General features: G+C 43.7%; 1 protein-coding gene and 1 pseudogene across 2 annotated transcripts in view; one reads left to right on the forward strand and one right to left on the reverse strand.

The window, feature by feature from the left end:
* The window catches only part of MTURN (maturin, neural progenitor differentiation regulator homolog), a 28479-nt gene extending 24277 nt beyond the window's left edge, over positions 1-4202 (reverse strand). The window contains exons 1-2 of one of the 2 annotated variants that reach the window (XM_057732501.1): positions 4088-4192; positions 3809-4020 (exon numbers count right to left, since the gene is read on the reverse strand). In XM_057732501.1, the coding sequence (XP_057588484.1) occupies positions 3809-3970 (162 nt within the window). In that variant the 5' untranslated portion in view covers positions 3971-4020; positions 4088-4192. Of the gene's footprint in view, positions 1-3808 lie in introns of both variants that reach the window. The other variant, XM_057732500.1, reaches the window with a different exon arrangement.
* Positions 4203-4482: 280 nt separating this feature from the next.
* On the forward strand, positions 4483-18984 carry LOC130851866 (protein FAM32A-like; annotated as a pseudogene).
* Positions 18985-20822: the final 1838 nt, after the last annotated feature.

The raw sequence follows: 20822 nt of genomic DNA on the forward strand, positions 1-20822 counted from the left end.
AACCCACAGTCCGAATTGAATCCCGTGCTGTCACTCCTATGGTGCTATGTATTCAGTACAGGGCTACCGTTCAAGTTGCTTTACCATCTACTAGCTGTGGGAAAGTCAGTAAACCTCGCTGGGTTTCAGTTTCCTCATCTGTAAAGTGGAGATGATTATAGACAGTAGCTTGTGAGATGACTAATATTAAATAAGTTCATATATGCAAAGTCTGACACATGGTAAATTGCACTTAAATGGTAGTTGTCTTTGAAGCTGTCACTCTTGAAATTTAACATCTGTCTTCTACACTAGACTGTTATTCATTCATTCATCCTTGCAAACATGGATTGAACACCTATCACGTGTCTGACACTCTTCCAACCGCCGGGATACAGTGATGGATAAGACAAGCTCTCATGAAGCTTACAGTCTAGAGGGGGAGGCACAAAATAAACAATGGACTATCGAGTGTTGATTAGTGCTATGATGAGAATAAAAGAGAGTGAGGGAGGGAGCATGTGGTCAGGAAGGTTTCTCCCAGGCCGCAATGGCAAAAAGGAGCTAGCCGTGTAAAGATGTGGGGGAAGAGTATTTTAGGCAGAGGGAACAGCAAACGTAAAGGCCCTAACGCAGGAATGAGCTTCGCTCGTCTGAAGCCCAGAAAGGCCAGTGTGGCAGGAACACAGTAAGCAAGGGGGAAGAAGCGTCCAGGATGAGGTCAGAGAGGTGGCAGGAGACAGATCATGTGGGGGTTTGAAGCCAGGAAAGCTTAGGTTTTATTGCAAAAGTGGTGGGAAGTCAGTTTAGGAGAGGTAGGGAGCAGTGAGAACATACTTGGATTATATTTTAAATAGATCCAGAGGGACTGCTAGGCGGAGACTCTGCCAGATTACTAGTATCCCTCACTTTAGCCACTGTTCTCAAACAAGTCTGCTAGGGAGGCACTAATATCATCCCTATTTTACAGATGTGGCAATCATGGCAGAGAGGGGTTAAATAACTTCCTCCAAGGCAAAAAGTTAGATGTGGGGAGATGGGATGCAAACTCGAGTAGCCTGACCCCAGAGCCTGTGCCCCTAACCATTATACAACACTACTCCTTAGGTGAAGAGAATGGCCCCATTCTAGGTAGCCCTGGCCAGGTGCAGAGTGAGTCCTCAATAAATGTTTGTTGAATGAATGAATGATATAAAACCACTCTGAAAATTGAGAAATTCTATGTAAATATTCTTATTGTTAACAAAGCCTTCAGATTACATTCCCATCTCAAATTTCTTCTAATGCTTAGCAGATTTTCCTGGGAAAAGGAAAAGAACAGAGGTAGGACATTTACTTCATGTCTGAGTTCCTTTAACTAGGGGCAAACAGCAGCTTGACAAATCTGGCCTGGGACAGATTCGAGGAGAGGTTCTGGGCTAAGAAAACTCCAGTGGCTGGCATCTTGTCCCTTAAGGCCTCTAGAAATGGAAAAATTTGCAGTCTATCCAATGAGTTACTCCCCCACCCCCACCGCCCACCATTTTCTTTCTTCCCTATTTCCTTTAATTGTCAGTGAATGAATACTTTCAAAAGAAATACTTTCAAGTATTTTACTCATACAGGTGGGAAAACATTTAAAATATAATATGGGTGGCCTTGAAAAAGGCCTGATACACTTAATGTTTCTGAACGATGGTTTGATAAACATATTCAAGGCAAGAGAACAGCCTTGCTTGTCTCCAACCACGTATTCTCTTTGGATATGTCTCCTGCAGCGCCTGCAGGAAGGCTGTGTGGAACTCTTCCCCCATAAAATTCAGAACCATGAGTGATTCCTGCCTCATCTCACACAATAAGGAGGGGGAAAGGCCACTGGCAGACCAAGGAAGCCCAGGGCTAGAAGGAACTCCTAATCAAACCCTAACGCTGCAATTACTTGGACGCTGATGTCCTTTCCACTATATCCCTGGAGCCTACTCATACTTCTACAATGGAGTAAATCCCTTTTTAATGATCTCCCACTCCTCTCATTGGCAACACTTATTTACTTATTTTAACTACAGTTAAGTGTTCTTATATACATTTATAGCTTACTTGTGCTTCAAAAGTACCTATGATGGAGGCATTCTGATTAACCTCATTTTACAGGGGAGAAATCGAGGCTCTTAAAAAAGAGACAAGTTCTAAACTCTGGGGAACCCCAGATCTCTGACCCAAATTTGTGGGGTCCTTGCTGTGCAGTGGAGACTGCTAGGTGCTTTATCTATTTGCTCACCTGGGGGTTGGTATTATACCCATTTTTTGGATGTGTACACTGAGCATTCGAAAACACTAAGATGCATTTGACCAGTCACACATACAGAACTCGAATCTGGCTGTCCCCCAAGGCCAACCCTCTTCCAGAGAGTTGCAGGGCTGGGGCCAGGTGGGTTGTTCACCTTTGCGGGGTGGGGTGGAGGTGAGAGGAGAGGCATGCTTTATCGACAGGTCATACAGAAGCCTTCATCTCTCTAGGGCCAAGAAAGACAACCTTGCTGTCTCTCTAACTCCTTGTCGAACTTCCCGTGGGTGGCAGAGGCACGCGATAGCCTGGACCTCAGCCCAGCTTTGTCTCACCCCACCTGAGGAGCCGGCGCCAGGCCGCGCCACGGCGCTGCCCCACCTCCGTCCGCAGGGGCGGCAGTAGCGGCAGCTCCAGGCTCAGGCCAGCGACTCAGGCCGGTAACCTGAGCCCACAGCCGCCTCCATCTTACATTTGGGGACCATTATTTTTTCCTCGTCCTTACAAACACTTCACGGAGCGCCATCCTCGTCCAGTCTCTGCACCTCCCAGCCCAACTCCCCGGCCCTCTACATCCCCTTCCTAAACTGCCAGCGCCAAGATCCCAGGTGGGCGCAGGATGCAAAGTCGAGGTTTTGGACACCGCAGTTTCAGGTCCCGGTCTTCCCCGAGCCCGGGACAGGGAGGGGGTGGGCTGGGATGGGGAGGGGTAATTCTCCCTCATCTAGAAAAACCGAAGGGCTTTGGTTGGGCCAAGGCCGCCTCCTCAGCTGGACAGAACCTCTCGGGTTCCACACACCTCGCTGGAAGCTCACAGAGGAGCAATGGAAGCACGAGAGGAAAGGGGGATAGGCGTGCCTGTGTGTGTGTGTGTGTGTGTGTGTGTGTGTGCGTGTGTGTCTGTGTGCGCGCGCGCGCACGCGCACGCGCGAGTGCGTTTTTAAGATCCGGGGTGTAATTCCGCAAAGAAGGTCCAGGAGATGGGGCATCGCTAGTGTGGATAGAGGCTTTGTGTCCAAACACCGATGAGAATAACATGGGGGAGGGGGAGGGGAGCGCGTTCTTCCGGGCGAGGACAACTCGAGGAGTTGTGTCTGCGCATTTAGAGGGTAACGGGATTCCTCACCTGGGCGGGACGCCTGGGTGTAGGACGCTCCCGACTCGGATACTGCAGGAGGGTAGGGTCCCTGCGCCCCGGCCCGAGCGCCCTGGCCCGGACTGGTGCGAGGCGGGGACACCCCCGGAGATGCTCCAAGCCGAGCACTGCGCTCGAATCGCCGGGTCGCGTCCCGGAAACAGCCCTCCCTAGCCCGGCTCCCCGGATCCTAAGGATGCCGCTGCCTGCCGCCTGCCGGGCCCACCCGGAGCGCTGACCCCAACGCGCCGGGCCCCGGGGCCCCCCCGGCGGAGCGCGGAGCAGCGGGGTGCGCCGCCGCCAGCCGGTTACGCCCCCCCCCCCCACCTCCCGCCCCACCGCCTCCCTGGCGAGCGGGAGCTCGGGCGCAGGGCAGCGGACGCGCGTCCACACTCCCGCGCGCTGCGGCGGTCCCTCCCCCAGGCACTCACAAAATTGTCCCCGCAGCCGTTGTCCGGACACAGCACATAGAAGGAGACGCCGGGGTCGGCGTAGAAATCCATCCTACGCTCGGTCTCCTCGGTGGCGATGAGCTCGAAGGGCGTGTTGGAGCACCATTTCTCCGCAACGTCAGCCAGCTGCTGGAAATCCATCCTGGCCCGCCGCGCCCGCCGCTCCCTCAGCCTCCTCGCGCGCCGCCCGCCTCCCGCTCCCTCCGCCGCCCGCCCTCCTCTCCTCGGGCGCCCTCCTCCCGGGCGGGCAGCGCGCGCCTCTGTGCGCTCTCGGGCTGGCGGCGCGACCCGGCGGCGCGGGCTCCCTGCGGGCTTGGGGCTCCTCCCGCGCGGGGTCTGTTTACATGCTGTGTGTAATAGGGTGGGCGGCGGCCAGGGACGGCGCGGCGCCGCGCCCGGCTCCTCCCCGCCCCGCCTCTCCGCCCGCCCCCGAGGCTGGCGCGGCCCGGCCGGGCGAGGTTGACGGCGGGCGCGGCGGCCCGGGACGGGGCGCGGCGGGACGCACCTGCGCTCCGCGGGTTCCCCTCTCCCCACCCCCAACCCCACCCCCACCCCCATCCCCATCCCCATCCCCATTCCCCCCCCTTTTTAAAAACAAACCAGGAGCGTCCCGGGGCCCTCCGGAACCCGGGGCCGCCCCGGCCCGTGACGTCATGGGCCCCAGCCAATCACCGGAGCCTGAGAGCAGCGCCGCGGCCTGCGAGCCCGGTGACGTCACAGCGCGGGCCTAAAATCCGCGGCTCCCAGGTTACAGAGAAGTGGAGTTATCTGGATCGCGCTTATCTGGAGTTAGAAGGCCGGGAAAGCGTTTTCCCCAATGCGACTGAAATGCAGGAAAGCTCACAGAATTGCAGATAACGTGTACCTTGTCTGAGGCTAGCAATGGAGGAGCTAAGAAAGCTTAAGGGAAACAGAGCGTTTCTTTTTTAGAAGTGACAGCTCTGTCCTCTGATTGATGTAAAGAAATGTTTCCCATAAATACATTTACTAGACACTGAAATGAATGTCCATTTGGAAAAGAAGATGAAAGTTTGTGGATTTGGGGATTTAGTGGTTTTTTTTCTTTTTTCGTTAACATAAAGCTGAGTATTTCTTAGAAAGAAGCCTCATAAAACTAGCTTGAATAGTAATCACCTTCAAGTTATATAACTTAAATGATCAACTGCTAATTTGGGAGAGGAGCAAGTACATTTTAAAACAAGAGTACAAGGCCCAACGATTGCACCTGTTGAATGCTCACTGGCTGCCTGGGACCAGACAGGCATTGCTGGATTGCAGAAAATGCATTGGACAGAGCCTTGGCGTGGAGGAAGTGAATGACTACTAGCAGAGATAGGCTAAATCGCATTCATTCTACAAAAATTCAATCAGCTTTTATCTTTAAAGTCTGTCTTCCGAATCAGGCACCATGCTAGTCCTAGGGATATAAATACGAATAATATGTAGTTTCGCTGTCAAAGAGCTGGCAGACCAGCCAAGAAAGCTGGTGACACCATGAACCCATTGAACACACCCTTTACTCAATTGAATTGATTGGAAATTGGAAAGTTGTTCCTCTTGTACATTTCTGGGATAGAAATTCTTTTTCCCTTGATTTCCTTTAATAAAATCAAAGCTGCGTTCCCATAGTGAAAGTAGAAAGTCCACTTAATCTTTTGGTAGAGGAAGAGGTCATGATAGTGATTAGCCTAAGGTATCCTGGGCATTGCATCTTATCTGATCTTTTTCCTGATGGGAGTTGTCCTTACCTGGAAGTTAATGCTCATGTGTAACAATTCCACAACTTTGTGATTTCCCAATCCCTTTAAAACAATTCAGTTCAGTGAACATTCCTGGAGCATCTATTGAGTACCAGACAAAGATGCACAAGGCCCAGTTTTTGCCATCAATGGATTTACAGACTGACCTAGGGCGGATTCTAAGATGATCTTCAAGATTCCTGGGTATACCAAGATTCCTTGTATACACAATGTTCTCCCAATTATTCAAACAAACACTAATCTAGGTACTGCTGTGAGGGATTTTGCTGATGTTACTGATTTTGCTCGAATCAATTGACCTCAAGATAGGGAGATCCTTCTCCATGGGCCTGATGTAGTGGCATGAGCCCTTACAAGGGATTGAGCTTTTCTTGGAGATTCAAAACATGAAGTTAGATTCATCATCAGTGAGATTCTCTACTGATGGCTTTGACAATGGAGGGGGCTTCTCTGCTGGGCCCGAGGAGTCTAGGAGCTCAGAGCAACCCCTGACCACCAGCCAGCAAGGAAATGAGACTTGAGTCTTACAACTGGAATGACCTCAGTGAGCTTGAAAGTGAATTTTCTGCAGAGCCTCCAGAGGAGAACTCAGCCTCACTGATACCATGGTTTCACCTTGGGGGACCCTGAGCAGAGAATTCAGTTATGCCTTGGCTGTGCTAGAACTTCTGACTTACAGAACTGTGACCTAATTAATGGGTGTTGTCTTAAGTTGCTAAGTTTGTTTTAATTTGTTATGTAGCAGTAGAAAACTAATGCATAGGACAATGAAGGAGACAGGCACATGAATAAAAAAATTTAATATGTCATTGTAAATGTTACAAAATGTTGCTTTTTTCTTTCTTTCTTTTAAATATAGGACACCTCAAGATAGAGCAATCATCCTTGCAGCTTTACCTGGTTCTGCCACTTAAAGCATTATATGCATTAGTCTGGAAGTTTCAGAAATGAAGAGAGTCTTTAAATTTGAGACAAAATATATAAAAGACAGAGCTTTTCTTCTTTTTGGAAAGGAGGGAGTTTTACAAATACATACGTTTTAAAATCCATCTATCAAATTTGCTCTAAGTGATGCATGACCATAATTACAAAGTTTTATTTTTAAAATATGTTATTTATTTATTTATTTATTTAATTTACTTAGACTGCTCTGGGTCTTAGTTGCGGCATGCGGGGATCTTCACTGTGGCATGCCAACTTCTTAGCTGCAGTATGGGGACTGAACTGTGGCATGCGGATTTCTTAGTTGCAGGCATGCATGGGGATGTAGTTCCCCAACCAGGGATCAAACCCGGGCCCCTGCATTGGGAGTGCACAGTCTTACGCACTGGACCACCAGGGAAGTCCCCAAAGTTTTATTTATTTAACAAATACTTTTTGTCAGAAGATGAAAAATTCTCATGATGAAAAACAGAATTTCAAGTTTAAAGCAATTGTTCAATAAATTGAATAGACACCCTTGGTTTCCTTAGAAAGGCATTGAGTTAAAGAGCAGAAACTTGAGTTCTGATTCCCACCTCAGTGAGTTTGTTTCATGTATTGATTCATCTGCAACTACTTGATTGCCCTGAGCCTCAGTTTTCTCTTCTGAAAATGGTGACAGTAAGTGAAATAAAGTATGTAAAGTCCTTTTTCTAGAAACCTGGCACACAGTAAGAACTCAGTAAATGTGATGATTACTCTTAACCTGCTTCTTGGGAGTGATTTGTAGGAAGATCAGCTGATGAATTTTAAAAGTAAAATTCAGGAGTGACAGAAGGGTGATAGCATGGTGAGTACTGGTCACAGATGATGTGAAATCTCATGTTTTCCAAGCATTTGGAGCAGGGTTTCTCAATAGCAGCATTATTGATACCTGGCGCTGGATATTTCTTTCTTGGGAGGAGTTATCTTTTGCCTTGCAGGATGTTTAGCAGCATCCCTGGCATCTACCCACTAGATGCCAGAAGCATATCCCCCCCACTCCCCCTGCCATTGTGACAACCAAAAATATCTCCAGACATTGTTAAATGTTCCCTGGAGGTCAAAATCATCCCCACTTGAGAACCACACATTTAGAGAGAAAAGTCTTGCACTTTTAATGAAAAGGGTGCTCACATAAAAGCAGTGGAAATCAATCCTGGAAGGTGCATCTACAGAAGTTGCTTGAACCTTGGTTTCCTTAGTGCAACTGAAAAAGTCAGTTGCTTACACAGGAAGACAATAAGTCACCCTGCTTCCCTCCTGTTCAGACAGTCCTGTGAGGCATCCCATGTAGAGATGTATACAGGCTCCAGTGAGGCAGGAGACAGGTGGACCCCCAAGACAAACGGCTGGAGTTCATTCCCTGTGGACCAGTACTCTGAGACAGGAATAACAGGACAATTGGGAGAGGAGGCTGAGCCCTGCCCAGATAGAAGATAAGAGACCACATATTCCTCATTCTCAAAGTCAGCAGACCTCCCCCGACCACACATGCACAGAAAGCCTCCCTGGAGGTCAAATAGGGAGTGATGCCAAGTGGCCAAACCTACCCATAGGCCTCTTTGGTGGAATCCATCTTGGCTAAGAGATGCACACGCACATGTGGGAAAATGCTGAGATACACCAAATATGGACTCTGAACCAGGCAAATCAAAATGATTGGTCAAAGGAAACATAGAAGAAATGCCCCATATAAGTGATTCCAACTACCATGAGGGCGTGACTCTCTCTCTGAGCCTGCCCGTGTGTCTATCCACACGTATTCTGCTTTTTTCGCCCTAATAAACAGTTTACTCATTTCACTACGTTCCGTCTTTGTGGAAATTCTTTTCTGCAAAGCCATAGGGCCAAGGCCTTGTCACTGACCACTGGTCTAGTGGCTAGGATTAGGTGCTCTCACTGCCGCGACCCGACCTCAATCCCTGACCGGGAGCTGAAGTCCTGCTTCAAGCTGCTGCGGGCCGAGGCCACCTGAGATCACCAGGACCAGGGCAGTGGTCGTTCCAGAACTTCAGCCAGGTCTTTTGTGTAGCCCGAGGGTGAAGGAACATCAGGGATCCCTGAATCCCCTTTCTTGTTTTGCCTTTGGTCATTGTTCAGAAGTAGAAGGAAAACCATGGGTGGGCAGACAGGTGTGCAGGCTTCACTGCATTTAGAGGAATGTTTCTCTTCTTTGATATGGATCTAGACTTTGCTGTCTCTGAACCACCGTCTTTGGAAGATGTGTGTTGTTAAGGAGAGAAGGCATTTTCAAACCCCACACTGGCTGGGAACTCTCAGGAGCCCGATTTGGAATTGCAAAGCCCACCCTAGATTCTCCTACTGAAGCTGACTCTTCCACCCACCTCTGTTCCCAAGTTCTCTGTGGCTTTTATTCGAGTGTGAGTAAGGCTGACTGGAATATATAATTTTACTTTTTATTTACTCCCACATTGTAAGTCCATTTAATTAGCCCTACCATCTGGTAAATCTGCTTCATCCACATAGCCTTGTGGTCAATGTGGTACAAGGAAGGAGGCAGAAAGGGAAGTGTAGCTGGTTCTGCATTCACCCTTTGAACCCAAGGTAGTTGCCCTGTATCAAGAGGGACGGTAGACGCCAAGCTCCAGGAGGTGACGGTGAGTAGAGCGGTGTGTGATTTGTCACAGTGGTGATGGGAGAGGTGAAATGTCCCCAGGATCTGGAGACAAAACCCCCAAGAAATCAACATAAGAGGGATGAGAGCCATCCCCGCGTCTTCCCAATACACTCAGGAGAGGTGACACGTGGGCAGCGGGGTGGGGAGGATACAGAGCAGGTAGCCAGGTGAGTTCTGCCTATGCCAAAGTTTATGTTTCATTGTAACTGGAGTTTGGAAAAAAAATTAAATTGGAAGATCGGCAAAAATTAAAAATCTACATACATGAGTCATTGTGACCCAAATACTCCAAAAACCTCAGGAGAAGGATTTTCTTCAGCGTTCTTGCCCTCTGGCCAGAAAAATTCATTCTGAAATTTGTTTCTGAATCTGTCAATCTTAATTTCTACAAAATCATTTCTTTTTTGTTACCCCTCTAAAAGCTTTGCATCTAGAATCTGAGGACGCTTTGGGCTATGTAATTTGGCTACACTTGCTTTCAAAGCATGTCTATCGGATCAAATTCACCTGATAAACATTTTCCTTTTATACATGTCAAAGAAACAGAAATTATATTTCTTTTATTTTTAATTTTTAAAATTCATTTAAACACCTCCGTTTTCTATTTTGTTCAATCATTCCCCTCCTTGGCCTTACTCTCAAGAAAAATAGTGTCTCCTGTTCCCTGCTTCTAAACATTTTCATTGACTTCTTTCCACACGGCACACAAAACTTCCTTTTCAGTGATCTCTCTCTGGTGGTGCTGAAACAGGAACACTGACTTTATGGGGGCAAAATGGTTGTTTTAGCATTTTTATTTTCCCTGTCTGGTCATGATTATAGGTCTGCCTTTATTTTATTTGTCTGCTGAGGCTTCTTAGGACCTAGTTATAGTAGCTCATTCTCTAGCGAGGTGTCCCAAGAGCATTATTCTAGAATTCCTACAAGGATGTAGATTTTCCTCTGGGAAAAGGCGTGTATCCAGGAAATTTGCTAAACCAGAAGCTGCTGTCCATACATTAGCAGACTGATCTCTTATGATACATCCATTTAGTAAGATATGATGATCTGATGACAGCATAGCTTGCTTTACACCAGCCTTGCCCAGACAGAGTGTGCGTGTCCTCCACTACAATGCCAGCAAAGTATCTGACAGAAACAGCACAGCTAAGATTTGTGACACAATGGAAAAGTTTGGGTGTTAGAAAGATTTCAAATCATGACTTTGCCACTTATTAATTGTGTGATCTTGGATAGGTTACCTAACTCCTGTGAACCCCAATTTCCTCATCTGTAAAAATGGGATACGTGTATATACCTTGTGAACTTGTAAGAATTTGAGAAAATATGTGAGTGTGTGTGTAATAGGGGAAGACAGTGCGCAAGGATCAGCATGAAGTTTTTTAAAAAATGAGAAATTTGACAATATATCCAAAGTTCTGATAGTAGTGGTGTTTGGTCTATAATGCGTGTACAGGTATTGATTAAGTTTAGGTTTTGTTAAATTAGGTATGCCTGTTAAGAAATTGCACTCAGCTAATAATAAAAATCTTGACTAAAGTGGCTTGGACAAAATCGGAGTTGGTCTTTGATTCACATGAATGAAATCTGGAGGTGGGCAGTTCAGGGCAGATTCGGCCACTCCTTGGTCATTAGAGCTCAGGCTCTTCTTTCTGCCCTGCTATCCTTAGGGTGGCTTCCATCCTCAAAGCTGCCTCAGGGTGCATGATAGTTTCTGGAGTTCCAGCTATTACACCCACATTCCAAGCAGGACAAAGGAAGGAAGGACAAAGGAACATAGGCCAACTGTCATTACTCTTTTAATGAGCCTTCCCAGAAGTTCCAACCAACTTCTCACATATTGCTTCCCTTCTATCTATGAGGGAAACTCAGAAATGTAGTTTCTCAGCAAGGTTTATTTCCCAGTTTTCTTGAGAAGGCAAAAAGGGAGAATGGCTACTGCAGAGACATCTAGCAGGCTCTGCCATAAGGGTAACCACTAAATATTAGAGAAAGAATGAGAAACCTCCAAATAAATAGAAAGGAAAATGGGGACCAAAGAAAGTCCATCATCCAACAGATAGCAGGAATCGAATAAACAGAAACCAAGAAACATCATTCTGAAGAATGATATACACAAAATAATATGGAGTAAATAATTCCAGTGTAAGTGTAATTATAATTAACATGAATGGACTTAACCCAGAGATGAGAACAGACTGTCAGACAGGATAAATAAAACAAAAGTCATCTATATGCTGTTTATAAGAGACACACTGAAATTATAACAGAGGAAGTGTGAAAGCAAAGGAGTGGGAAAATGTGTAACAGGCAAATACCTGTTAAAGGACAATGTTTTTAAAAGGTAATATCATGATGCTTACATAAATAGAAAAAAAAACATCAAAGATTTATTTAACTTTTTAATTAGTGAGGGAACTAGTAAGATGCTATAAAGGAGAATTCAAAGTATTACATTTTATAGTTGAATCAGGAATGAATATACAAATACTTGCAAAATTGGTTAATGTCCACAGGGTGATAATCAATTACATTTCACTGAACGCAATTTTTATACCTATTTGCATTGCTATCAGTTTTCTATAATACAGCTCAAAGACAAGGAAAGGCACAAATTATAGAACCTGAAAACTCAGCAGGATGTGCTCTCAAACAACGCTTGATTTTCTACTGAAGACATCAAGGAACCTTTTGGTCTATGTCAGTCTTTCACAATTTTCCCTAGTGTCCCCTCTCCTTCTATAATCATAGCAACCTCAAAGAAAGATTATTTTTAAGTTTGACTGGCAAGATCCAGATGCTTAGAGCAATCTGACCAACTACAAAATTAATTTTTGTCTAGAAGTTTTCATAAGGAATCCCAGAATGATCTCTTAAAAGATTTCCTCTCCTATGGGTAGCAAACTCCTGCCATCAAATTTCGCCTGCAGGATCTATAAATTTGAGTGAATTTCTTTCTTCTTAAAATCCTCCAAATTTCTTAAGGTTCCTGGTCTACCAGGAAGTAAGCTCCCTCACCTCCTGTGAGGCTGGGATCCTATAAGCCAGACACGAGCCGGTTTTCCTAGCAGGGCTTTGTAAGCGTCAGCTCCATAAGCAAAGTCAACCTTAGCTCCCTATAAGTGGTTTGTCATATCTGATGAAATAAGCACCATTCTCAAATAAGGTACTCCAGGTAAGGCCCTGGTTGTACAATCAATTCATCCAGTCATATCCTGGTAAGGAGAACAGATTTTTATTGAACCGTTGCAAATAATTATATTGCCATGAAAAGTTTGGAGAATCAGTAAGACTTTCTGAATTCTGTGAGGTTGGTGGTGGTCAAATATAATTTTTAAAATGTTCCATTTCAGTTTACAAAAGAAGAACCTACTAAATTTTATAGGTTACAAATAGCTCAAGAAGAAAAAAAAGGGTTTTTTTATACAACCAGAATATAGAACACTGAAATAAAATCAACATTCCAAAAAATAACCACAGTGAAGTTTTCCTCATCAGTTCACTCAGTCTTATGTAATTAATTCTTGCTCACTGGGCCTTGGGTTAGCAGTCTTCTTCACTAAAAACAGTCCTGGAGATCTTGATTTGGTCCACTGGTACGGTATGAAAGTTATCTAAGAGATGCCAGCTCAGAAGCATGTACCCAAGAGGCTAAGTTTTAAAGCACTGATAGTTTGAAGTACCTGGTACAGTCTTTTTCTGTACTGAGAAAAAACTCTGAGACTATCCTTTTTGATTGAAGACAAAATTGGCCTGTAGCTTATAGCAGAACCTTCAGGCAAACATCAGAGTAAAACAAAAGCTACTTGCAGATGACAGAGACTTAAAATGGCTATGTTTAATTTATAACTAGTAACCTTCAAATGTGAAAGGTCTGAGGAGGGGTGCCTAGTAATAACGCAACCCACCAGGAAATTTGGTTGTTTCTATAGCATACTGAGGAAAGATAATAAAGTCACCCCCCTCACAAAAAAAGAAAAAAAGGAAAAGAAATTCTGTCCCTAAGAATAACGATTGAGCTTACATTCAAAGAAATCTGATTCACTAAAATAGAGAAACATAATTTTATAGAGGAAAAATGTTGAGATATAACATAATGATCATAAAACATAATGTACCAAGAATATACCAAGAATAGCAAGTAAAGAGATTCAGGAGTAGGGCCCAGACATCTGTGTTTTTATAAAACTCCATAGGTAAGCTTGATGTGAATCCCCATTGGACAACCACTGGCCCAGTAAACACCAGATTCAAATGAAAGAAATAAGACTATGGCCAGGCCAAAGTAACAGGTTAAATAGTTACTGAGATTATGACGGAGACTATACGGTTGTATAACTATACTGTTGTTGTCAAATGTCATCAGGCAAAGTGTTGCCAGGCCTCTGATAAATACAGGAAAACACGACACACCTATTTCATAAGAGGTTTTGTTTTGTTTTTAATAAATTTATTTCTTTATTGGCTGCGTTGGGTCTTTGTTGCTGTGCACGGGCTTTCTCTAGTTGTGGTGAGCAGGGGCTACTCTTGTAGTGCATGGGCTTCTCATTGCAATGGCTTCTCTCGTTGCAGAGTACGGGCTCTAGACACGCAGGCTTCAGTAGCTGTGGCACACAGGCTCAATAGTTGTGGCTCGCAGGCTGAAGAGCACAGGCTCAGTAGTTGTGGCGCACGGGCTAAGTTGCTCCTCGGCATGTGGGATCTTCCTGGCCTAGGGATCAAACCCGTGCCCCCTGCATTGGCAGGCGGATTCTTAACCACTGTGCCACCAGGGAAGCCCTCATAAGAGTTTCAATCAGTATTTTCCTTGAGGATAAATACAGATCATGGACAGAGAGGGCACTGACAAATCTCCAGGGATTTCCTAGAAAGCATACAATTTCTGAAATATTTATATTAACAATAGTTTACCTACACAAATTTAACCTAGGGAAAGCTGAGCTCCTATTCTGATTTGACAACTATTCTCACACAAGTCCTACAGTAGTAGTGCATTAAATAAATCTAGCACCTCTCTTTTTACAAGGTGGAAGAACAAGGCTTCGTGATTTCCAGGGGCCCTCTAGGGAACCTCAAGATTGTTTTAGATGTAAAAGACATCTTGATTTTCTGTACACTTTAAAATGCCTAAAATGGTAAATTTTATATTACATATATTTTACCACAATAAAGATTAAAAATTTTTAAAAATTACAATTAAAGAATTCCCCCCACCCCAAATCCTGATTTTATTTTACTTTTTCTAAATTTAAGATCTAATTTTGGGGAAAATAAAAATAAAAAACTTGTCAGAAGATATCTGAATATCTAATTAAGATGGGATCTTGGATGCCTTAGGAACAATAACTGATTATCTATTTAATTAGAGTCACAGTAAAGCATTTAAAAATAAACATAGATGGCAACAGGATTTTAAAAAATCTATGCTCTTTCACAAGTGAAGAACCTTGGTTCTTTTTCTTAAATAATCAAGGATATAGAAAAGTCAACATGAAGTACAGGAAATTATTCTGGTAAACCCTTTGCTATCCAGGCAGGTTACACAGCAGGTAATGATAACCTTTACGTTGTAGGCTGAGGCAATAATCAGTAAACCAAGGCAACAAGTGTACCAAAATTGGGCAAACTTTGCTAAAATTTTAACATGTTGCAGAGCTACTTTTCAGACTCGAGTATTATAAACTAAGGCAAATAAAATATACTTTCCAAGTTCTGTCCTTCATTATCCTTTTTCCTATTCTGAAACAAACTGACAATTTACTTCAGAACAGATCCTAGTGGGGGTTGCAAGGTCAAAACTAATTTGATTATAATGCTATGATGTTACCTATGTTAACATGCAATGCATTAATCATTGCTGTCAGCAAATGAATCAATATGTATTTTTAAAAGTTCTCAGTTTCCACTTTTAAAAAAATTAATTAATTAATTTATTTATTGGCTATGTTGGGTCTTCGTTGCTGTGTGCAGGCTTTCTCTAGTTGTGGTGAGTGGGGGCTACTCTTACTTGTGGTGTGCGGGCTTCTCTCGTTGCAGAGCATGGGCTCTAGGCACGCGGGCTTCAGTAGTTGTGGCACGTGGGCTCAATAGTTGTGGCTCGAAGGCTCTAGAGCACAGGCTCAGTAGTTGTGGCGCATGGGCTTAGTTGCTTCTTGGTATGTGGGATCTTCCCAGGCTAGGGCTTGAACCCATGTCGTCTGCATTGGGAGATGGATTCTTAACCACTGTGCCATCAGGGAAGTCTGTTTCCACTTTTAATACAGTAAATGGTGATGGTTATAACCCACATAAACCAATGGTCTTTGGGGCCCTCCATAAATCATGAGTGTAAAAGGGGTCCAGAAACTAACAAACAAAAAAAGTCCAAGAAGTACTGCCTTAGGATAAATTTATTCATTTTTCTTGGAAAACAAAAGCACATCTACAGTTGTACATCTGTTTGTGATAAAAACTCTCTAGAAAGTGGGCATAGAGGGAATATACCTCAACACTATAAAGGCCATATATGACAAGCCCACAGCTAATATCCTACTCAATGGTAAAAAGCTGAAAGCATTTCCTCTAAGATCAGGAACGAGACAAGGATACCCACTCCTGCCATTTTTATTCAACACAGTATTGGAAGTCCTAGTCACAGCAATCAGACAAGAAAGAAATAAAAGGAATCCAAATTGGAAAGGAGGAAATAGAAGTGTCACTGTTTGCAGATGACATGATACTACACATAGAAAATCCTAAAGATACCACCAAAAAAACTACTAGAGCTCATCAATAAATTCAGTAGGGTTGCAGGATACAAAATTAATATACAGAAATCTGCTGCATTTCTATACACTAACAATGAACTATCAGAAAGAGAAATTAAGGAAACAATCTCATTTACAATTGCATCAAAAAGAATAAAATACCTAAGAATAAACCAAAGTAGGTAAAAGACCTGTACTTGGAAAATTATAAGACACTAATGAAAGAAACTGAAGATGACACAAATAGATGGAAAGATATACCGTGTTCAACCCACACACTTACGGTCAATTAATCTATGACAAAGGAGGCAAGAACATACAGTGGAGAAAAGACAGTCTCTTCAATGAGTGGTGCTGGGAAAACTGGGCAGCTACACATAAAAGAATGAAATTAGAATATTTTCTAACAACATGTACAAAAATCAACTAAAAATGGATTAAAGACCTAAATGTGAGACCAGAAGTCATAAAACTCCTAGAAGGAAACATAGGCATAAAACTCTCTGACATAAATTGTAGCAATGTTTTTTCAATTTGTTGCTTATGTCAAAGGAAACAAAAGCAAAAATTTAAAAAAAGGACCTAATTAAACTTAAAAGCTTTTGCACAACAAAGGAATCCATCCACAAATGAAAAGATAACCTACTGAGTAGAAGAAAGTATTTGCAAATGATATGACTGATATGGGGTTAATATCCAAAATATATAAACAGCTCAGACAACTCAACATCAAAAAACAAACAACCTGATTTTAAAATGGGCAGAAGGGGATTTCCCTGGTGGTCCAGCAGTTAAGACTCTTCACTTCCTATGCAGGGGCCCTGGGTTCCATCCCTAGTCAGGGAGATCCCGCATGCTGCAAATAAAGATCCTGCATGCCACAACTAAGACCTGGTGCAGCCAAATAAATAAATATTAAAAATAATAATAATAATAAAAATTGGCAGAAGACCTGAATAGATATTTCTGCAGAGAAGACATACAGATGGCCAACAGGCACGTGAAAAACTCCTCGATATCATGTATCATCAGAGAAAGACAAGTCAAAACCACAATGAGATATCATCTCACATCTGTCAGAATAGCTACCGTTAAAAACTCTACAAATAACAAATGTTGGTGAGGATGTAGAGAAAAGGGAACCTTAGAACATTGTTGCTGGGAATGTAAATTGGTGCAGTCACCATGGAAAACATTATGGATGTTCCTCAAAAAACTAAAAACAGAACTACCATATGACCTAGCAATTCCACTCCTGGGTATAAATCTGAAGAAAACAAAAATACTAATTTGAAAAGATACATGCACCCCAATGTTCATAGCAGCATTATTTACAATTGCCAAGATATGGAAGCAACCTGAGTGTCTATCAACAGATGAATAGATAAAGACGATGTGGTACATATACACAATGGAATACTACTCAGTCATAAAAAAGAATGAAATGTTGCCATTTGCAGCAATATGGATGGGCCCAGAGGATATTATGCTTTGTGAAATATCAGACAGAGAAAGACAAATACTGTATGGTATTACCTATATGTAGAAGCTAAAAAATAAAACAAGCTAGTGAATATAGCACAAAAGAAAGAGACTCACAGAGAAGAGAACAAACTAGCAGTTATCATCACTGGGGCGAGGAAAGGCGGGAGGGGCAAGATAGAGGTAGGGGATGAAGAGGTACAAATTACCACGTAGAAAATAAAGAAGCTATAAGTATGTATTGTACAGCACAGGGAACATAGCCAATATTTTATAATAACTCTAAATGGAGTATAACCTTTAAAAATTGTGAATTACTATGTTGTACACCTGAAATATGTAATACTGTATATCAAATATACCTCAGTTTTTAAAAAAGCACATATACAGTTGTATTTCTTTGTCACTATTGTTCCTAATGTAGCCTCAATAACTTTTTTTTTTTTTATGGTCATGTTGTGCAGAATGCGGGATCTTAGTTCCCCAACCAGGGATCAAACACATGCCCCCTGCATTGGCAGCACGGAGTCTTAACCACTGGACCACCAGGGAAGTACCAATAACATATTCATTAAACCTTAAACCACACTAATTAACCTACATTTATAATGATCCAAAGATGTAGCCCCTCTGTAGCATATGAAAATAAGAAGCAAAGTATATAAAATTAAATTGTGGTTGGTAGTCAACATTTTGGTATTCTAACCTACCTGGTTGTATGTACTAGAAAGCCAAACCAGCTTAAGCAAAAACGATATACACTGGGTCAGGTAACTGAGAAGTTTAAGAGTTGAATAACTTTGGCGTGGTTGTCTCTAGCTGCTCAGATAAAGTCATTGGGCATCTATCTGTTTTCATCTCTTGGTCCTGTCTTCCTCTGAGCTGGCCTTGTTCTTCAGAACCGTGTGTCTTCTCATGCTGAAACGCTTAGCAGCACTAAGCTCACATGATCCTTAGCGTCTCAGAGCTCAGAAAATGGAGATTCAGATTGTCCCTTCTCTAAGTATCTCATTATTCTTCCTAAAAGGTCCTTAAGTAGCTCTACTTGGAGCAGAAGCCCATCCCTAGGCCAACAGCTGACTCCAGAGATCTGGGATACTTCAAATGCTCAGCCTGGACCCCCTACCCACTCCTGTGTCCGTTTAGAATAGGGAGCAGGTATTCTCTGCCCCAAGCATGATGTTAACTGTTTTCATGAAAAGTCAGCCTCGGAACTTCAGCAGGGCGCCAGGGAGGCCTACGAGCAGGTCCAAAAGGGGTCCCTGAAGCTGGAAGGCATGGCAGAGCTCAGACTGACTAAGCGGAAGAAGAAAAAGAAGGACAAAGACACGGCGAAACTCGTGGCAGTGATGGGAATGAGCAAAAAGAACGAGGAGGAGAAGCAGCACGGCCTGGACAAATGGACACCCGCCCCCAGGTGGCCTTTGAGAAGATGCAGAGGTGGCAAATGGAAAGGATCCTGAAGAAAGCATCCAAAACCTACAAGCAGAGAGTAAAGGACTTCACCAGCCACCTGGACACACTCACGAACACTATGACATTCCTAAAGCCAACTGGACAAAGTAGCCTCCCTGTCTGGGGTATGGAGTGGCATTGAGAAGAAGGAGAAGGCAAAGTTGGGGTTATGTTTGGTGCCTTTGGCATTTTCTAGAAACATTCTTTTACACACATCCTTCATCTTCTGCTGAGACAGTGCTTTTCAAAGCTCATTCTGGAACTTGATTAAAGTAAGACTGTCCTTTTACTCTATTTTGATTTCTTGGTAGCACATAGAAGAGAAACATTTGTAGCTTGGAAAATTTATCCAGAGATTAAAGTTATTTCTGTGTAAGTGCCATAGAAAAGTGTTTTTACCCCCGAGTTGCATCTGACTCTGAGAGCCGGCCACCTGGCTTTGCTTGGATGAAACTGACTCCAGAGGACAGGAGCTAATGCCAGCGTGGCCTGCAGCAGGAAGACCCCTGTAGGGCCTGGCACGGCTGCCTTTACAAGCTCCCTCTAGCTTGGGGCTGGTGCTTTCCCATCCAGGGCCCGGGGAAGCCATTTGCAGCTTCGTGGCCTTCAGACTGCCTCCTCAGCCACCTGGACAGTGAGTAATGCAGCCTGGGAAACAGACCGACCATCTAAGGCAAGGGTGAAATGTACACCTTGTCCCTTTCTGAAGCTGTGGCCAGTATGTAGCGTCTTCTCACAATATCCCCATTTCAGACATGTCTAGTGGGTGTTGCCATGGCAGACACTGCCAGTCGAGCGCAGCATTCTTTGTAATGGAACCCAGACACAACCTGCCTTCTTACCCCCTACCCTGGGCTCCAAGCAGCTCCCCGTATTTATTCAAAGTTGGCACATAATGTGTTTGGCCTTCCTGGCCTAAGGACACCTTGGAGTGGTGGGACCAAGGCAGAGCTCCAGCACAGACAGACATGGGTGCAGTCAAAAGGAAGGACTCAGGTTCCCATGCTGGAGAGCAAGGATCTTTGAGGGCCACCAGATGAAGATCAAATTTCATATGCAATTGGGATAAAGTATGTTGACACAGATGCTGAAAGAGTAAGAAAGTCAGAAAAGAAAAACCAAGTGTTGGGTTTGGGACTGTCATACATGAAATGCAGAATAAAACAAAAAAGTTATTGTTTAGCGGATAGAACACTAGACTGATATTCAAAAGACCTCAGTTTTGGGACTTCCCTGGTGATGCAGTGGTTAAGAATCTGCCTGCCACTGTAGGGGACACGGGTTCAAACCACAACTACTGAGCCCATGGGCCACAACTACTGAAGCCCACAAGCCTAGAGACCATATTCTGCAACAAGCCTAGAGACCAACCACTGCAATAAGAAGCCTGTGCACCGCAAAGAAGAGTAGCCCCCACTCACCGCAATTAGAGAGAAAAAGCCTGCATGCAGCAGTGAAGACCCAAGGCAGCCAAAAATTAAACAATTAAAAAAAAAAAAAAAAAAAAAAAGACCTTGGTTTTGCTTCTGGCTCTGCCACCTCCTAACTGTGTGACCTTGGGCAGACAATTTCACTTCCTTGGACACCAGTGTTTTGTGGTATAGAATGAATGGCTTGGATTAAATGATTCCAGATCTAAATATCTATAAATGTGTTTCATTAATTCAGAAAGAATCAAGGTTTATTTCTCTATTGGGGGGCTCAAAACAAGGTGTAGAAGTAGGTTATAGTAGTCCTAGGCAATAACAGAAACTTATTCAAGCTAGTTTAGGCAAAAGAGAAAAAAAAGTTAGGAGAACTTTGTACAAAAATCCAGGGTATCTCACAGAATCCAAGGACAGAAGTGGACATCACGAAAGCCAAGAACCAGGAAACAGAAAACTATCAGAAACTATTATTTTCTCTCAGTCTCTGTCTCTGTCTCTCCCTCTCCCTCTTTCTCTCTAACC

This window comes from Hippopotamus amphibius, chromosome 4 (genome assembly GCF_030028045.1).
Source record: "Hippopotamus amphibius kiboko isolate mHipAmp2 chromosome 4, mHipAmp2.hap2, whole genome shotgun sequence".
Lineage (NCBI taxonomy): Eukaryota > Metazoa > Chordata > Mammalia > Artiodactyla > Hippopotamidae > Hippopotamus > Hippopotamus amphibius.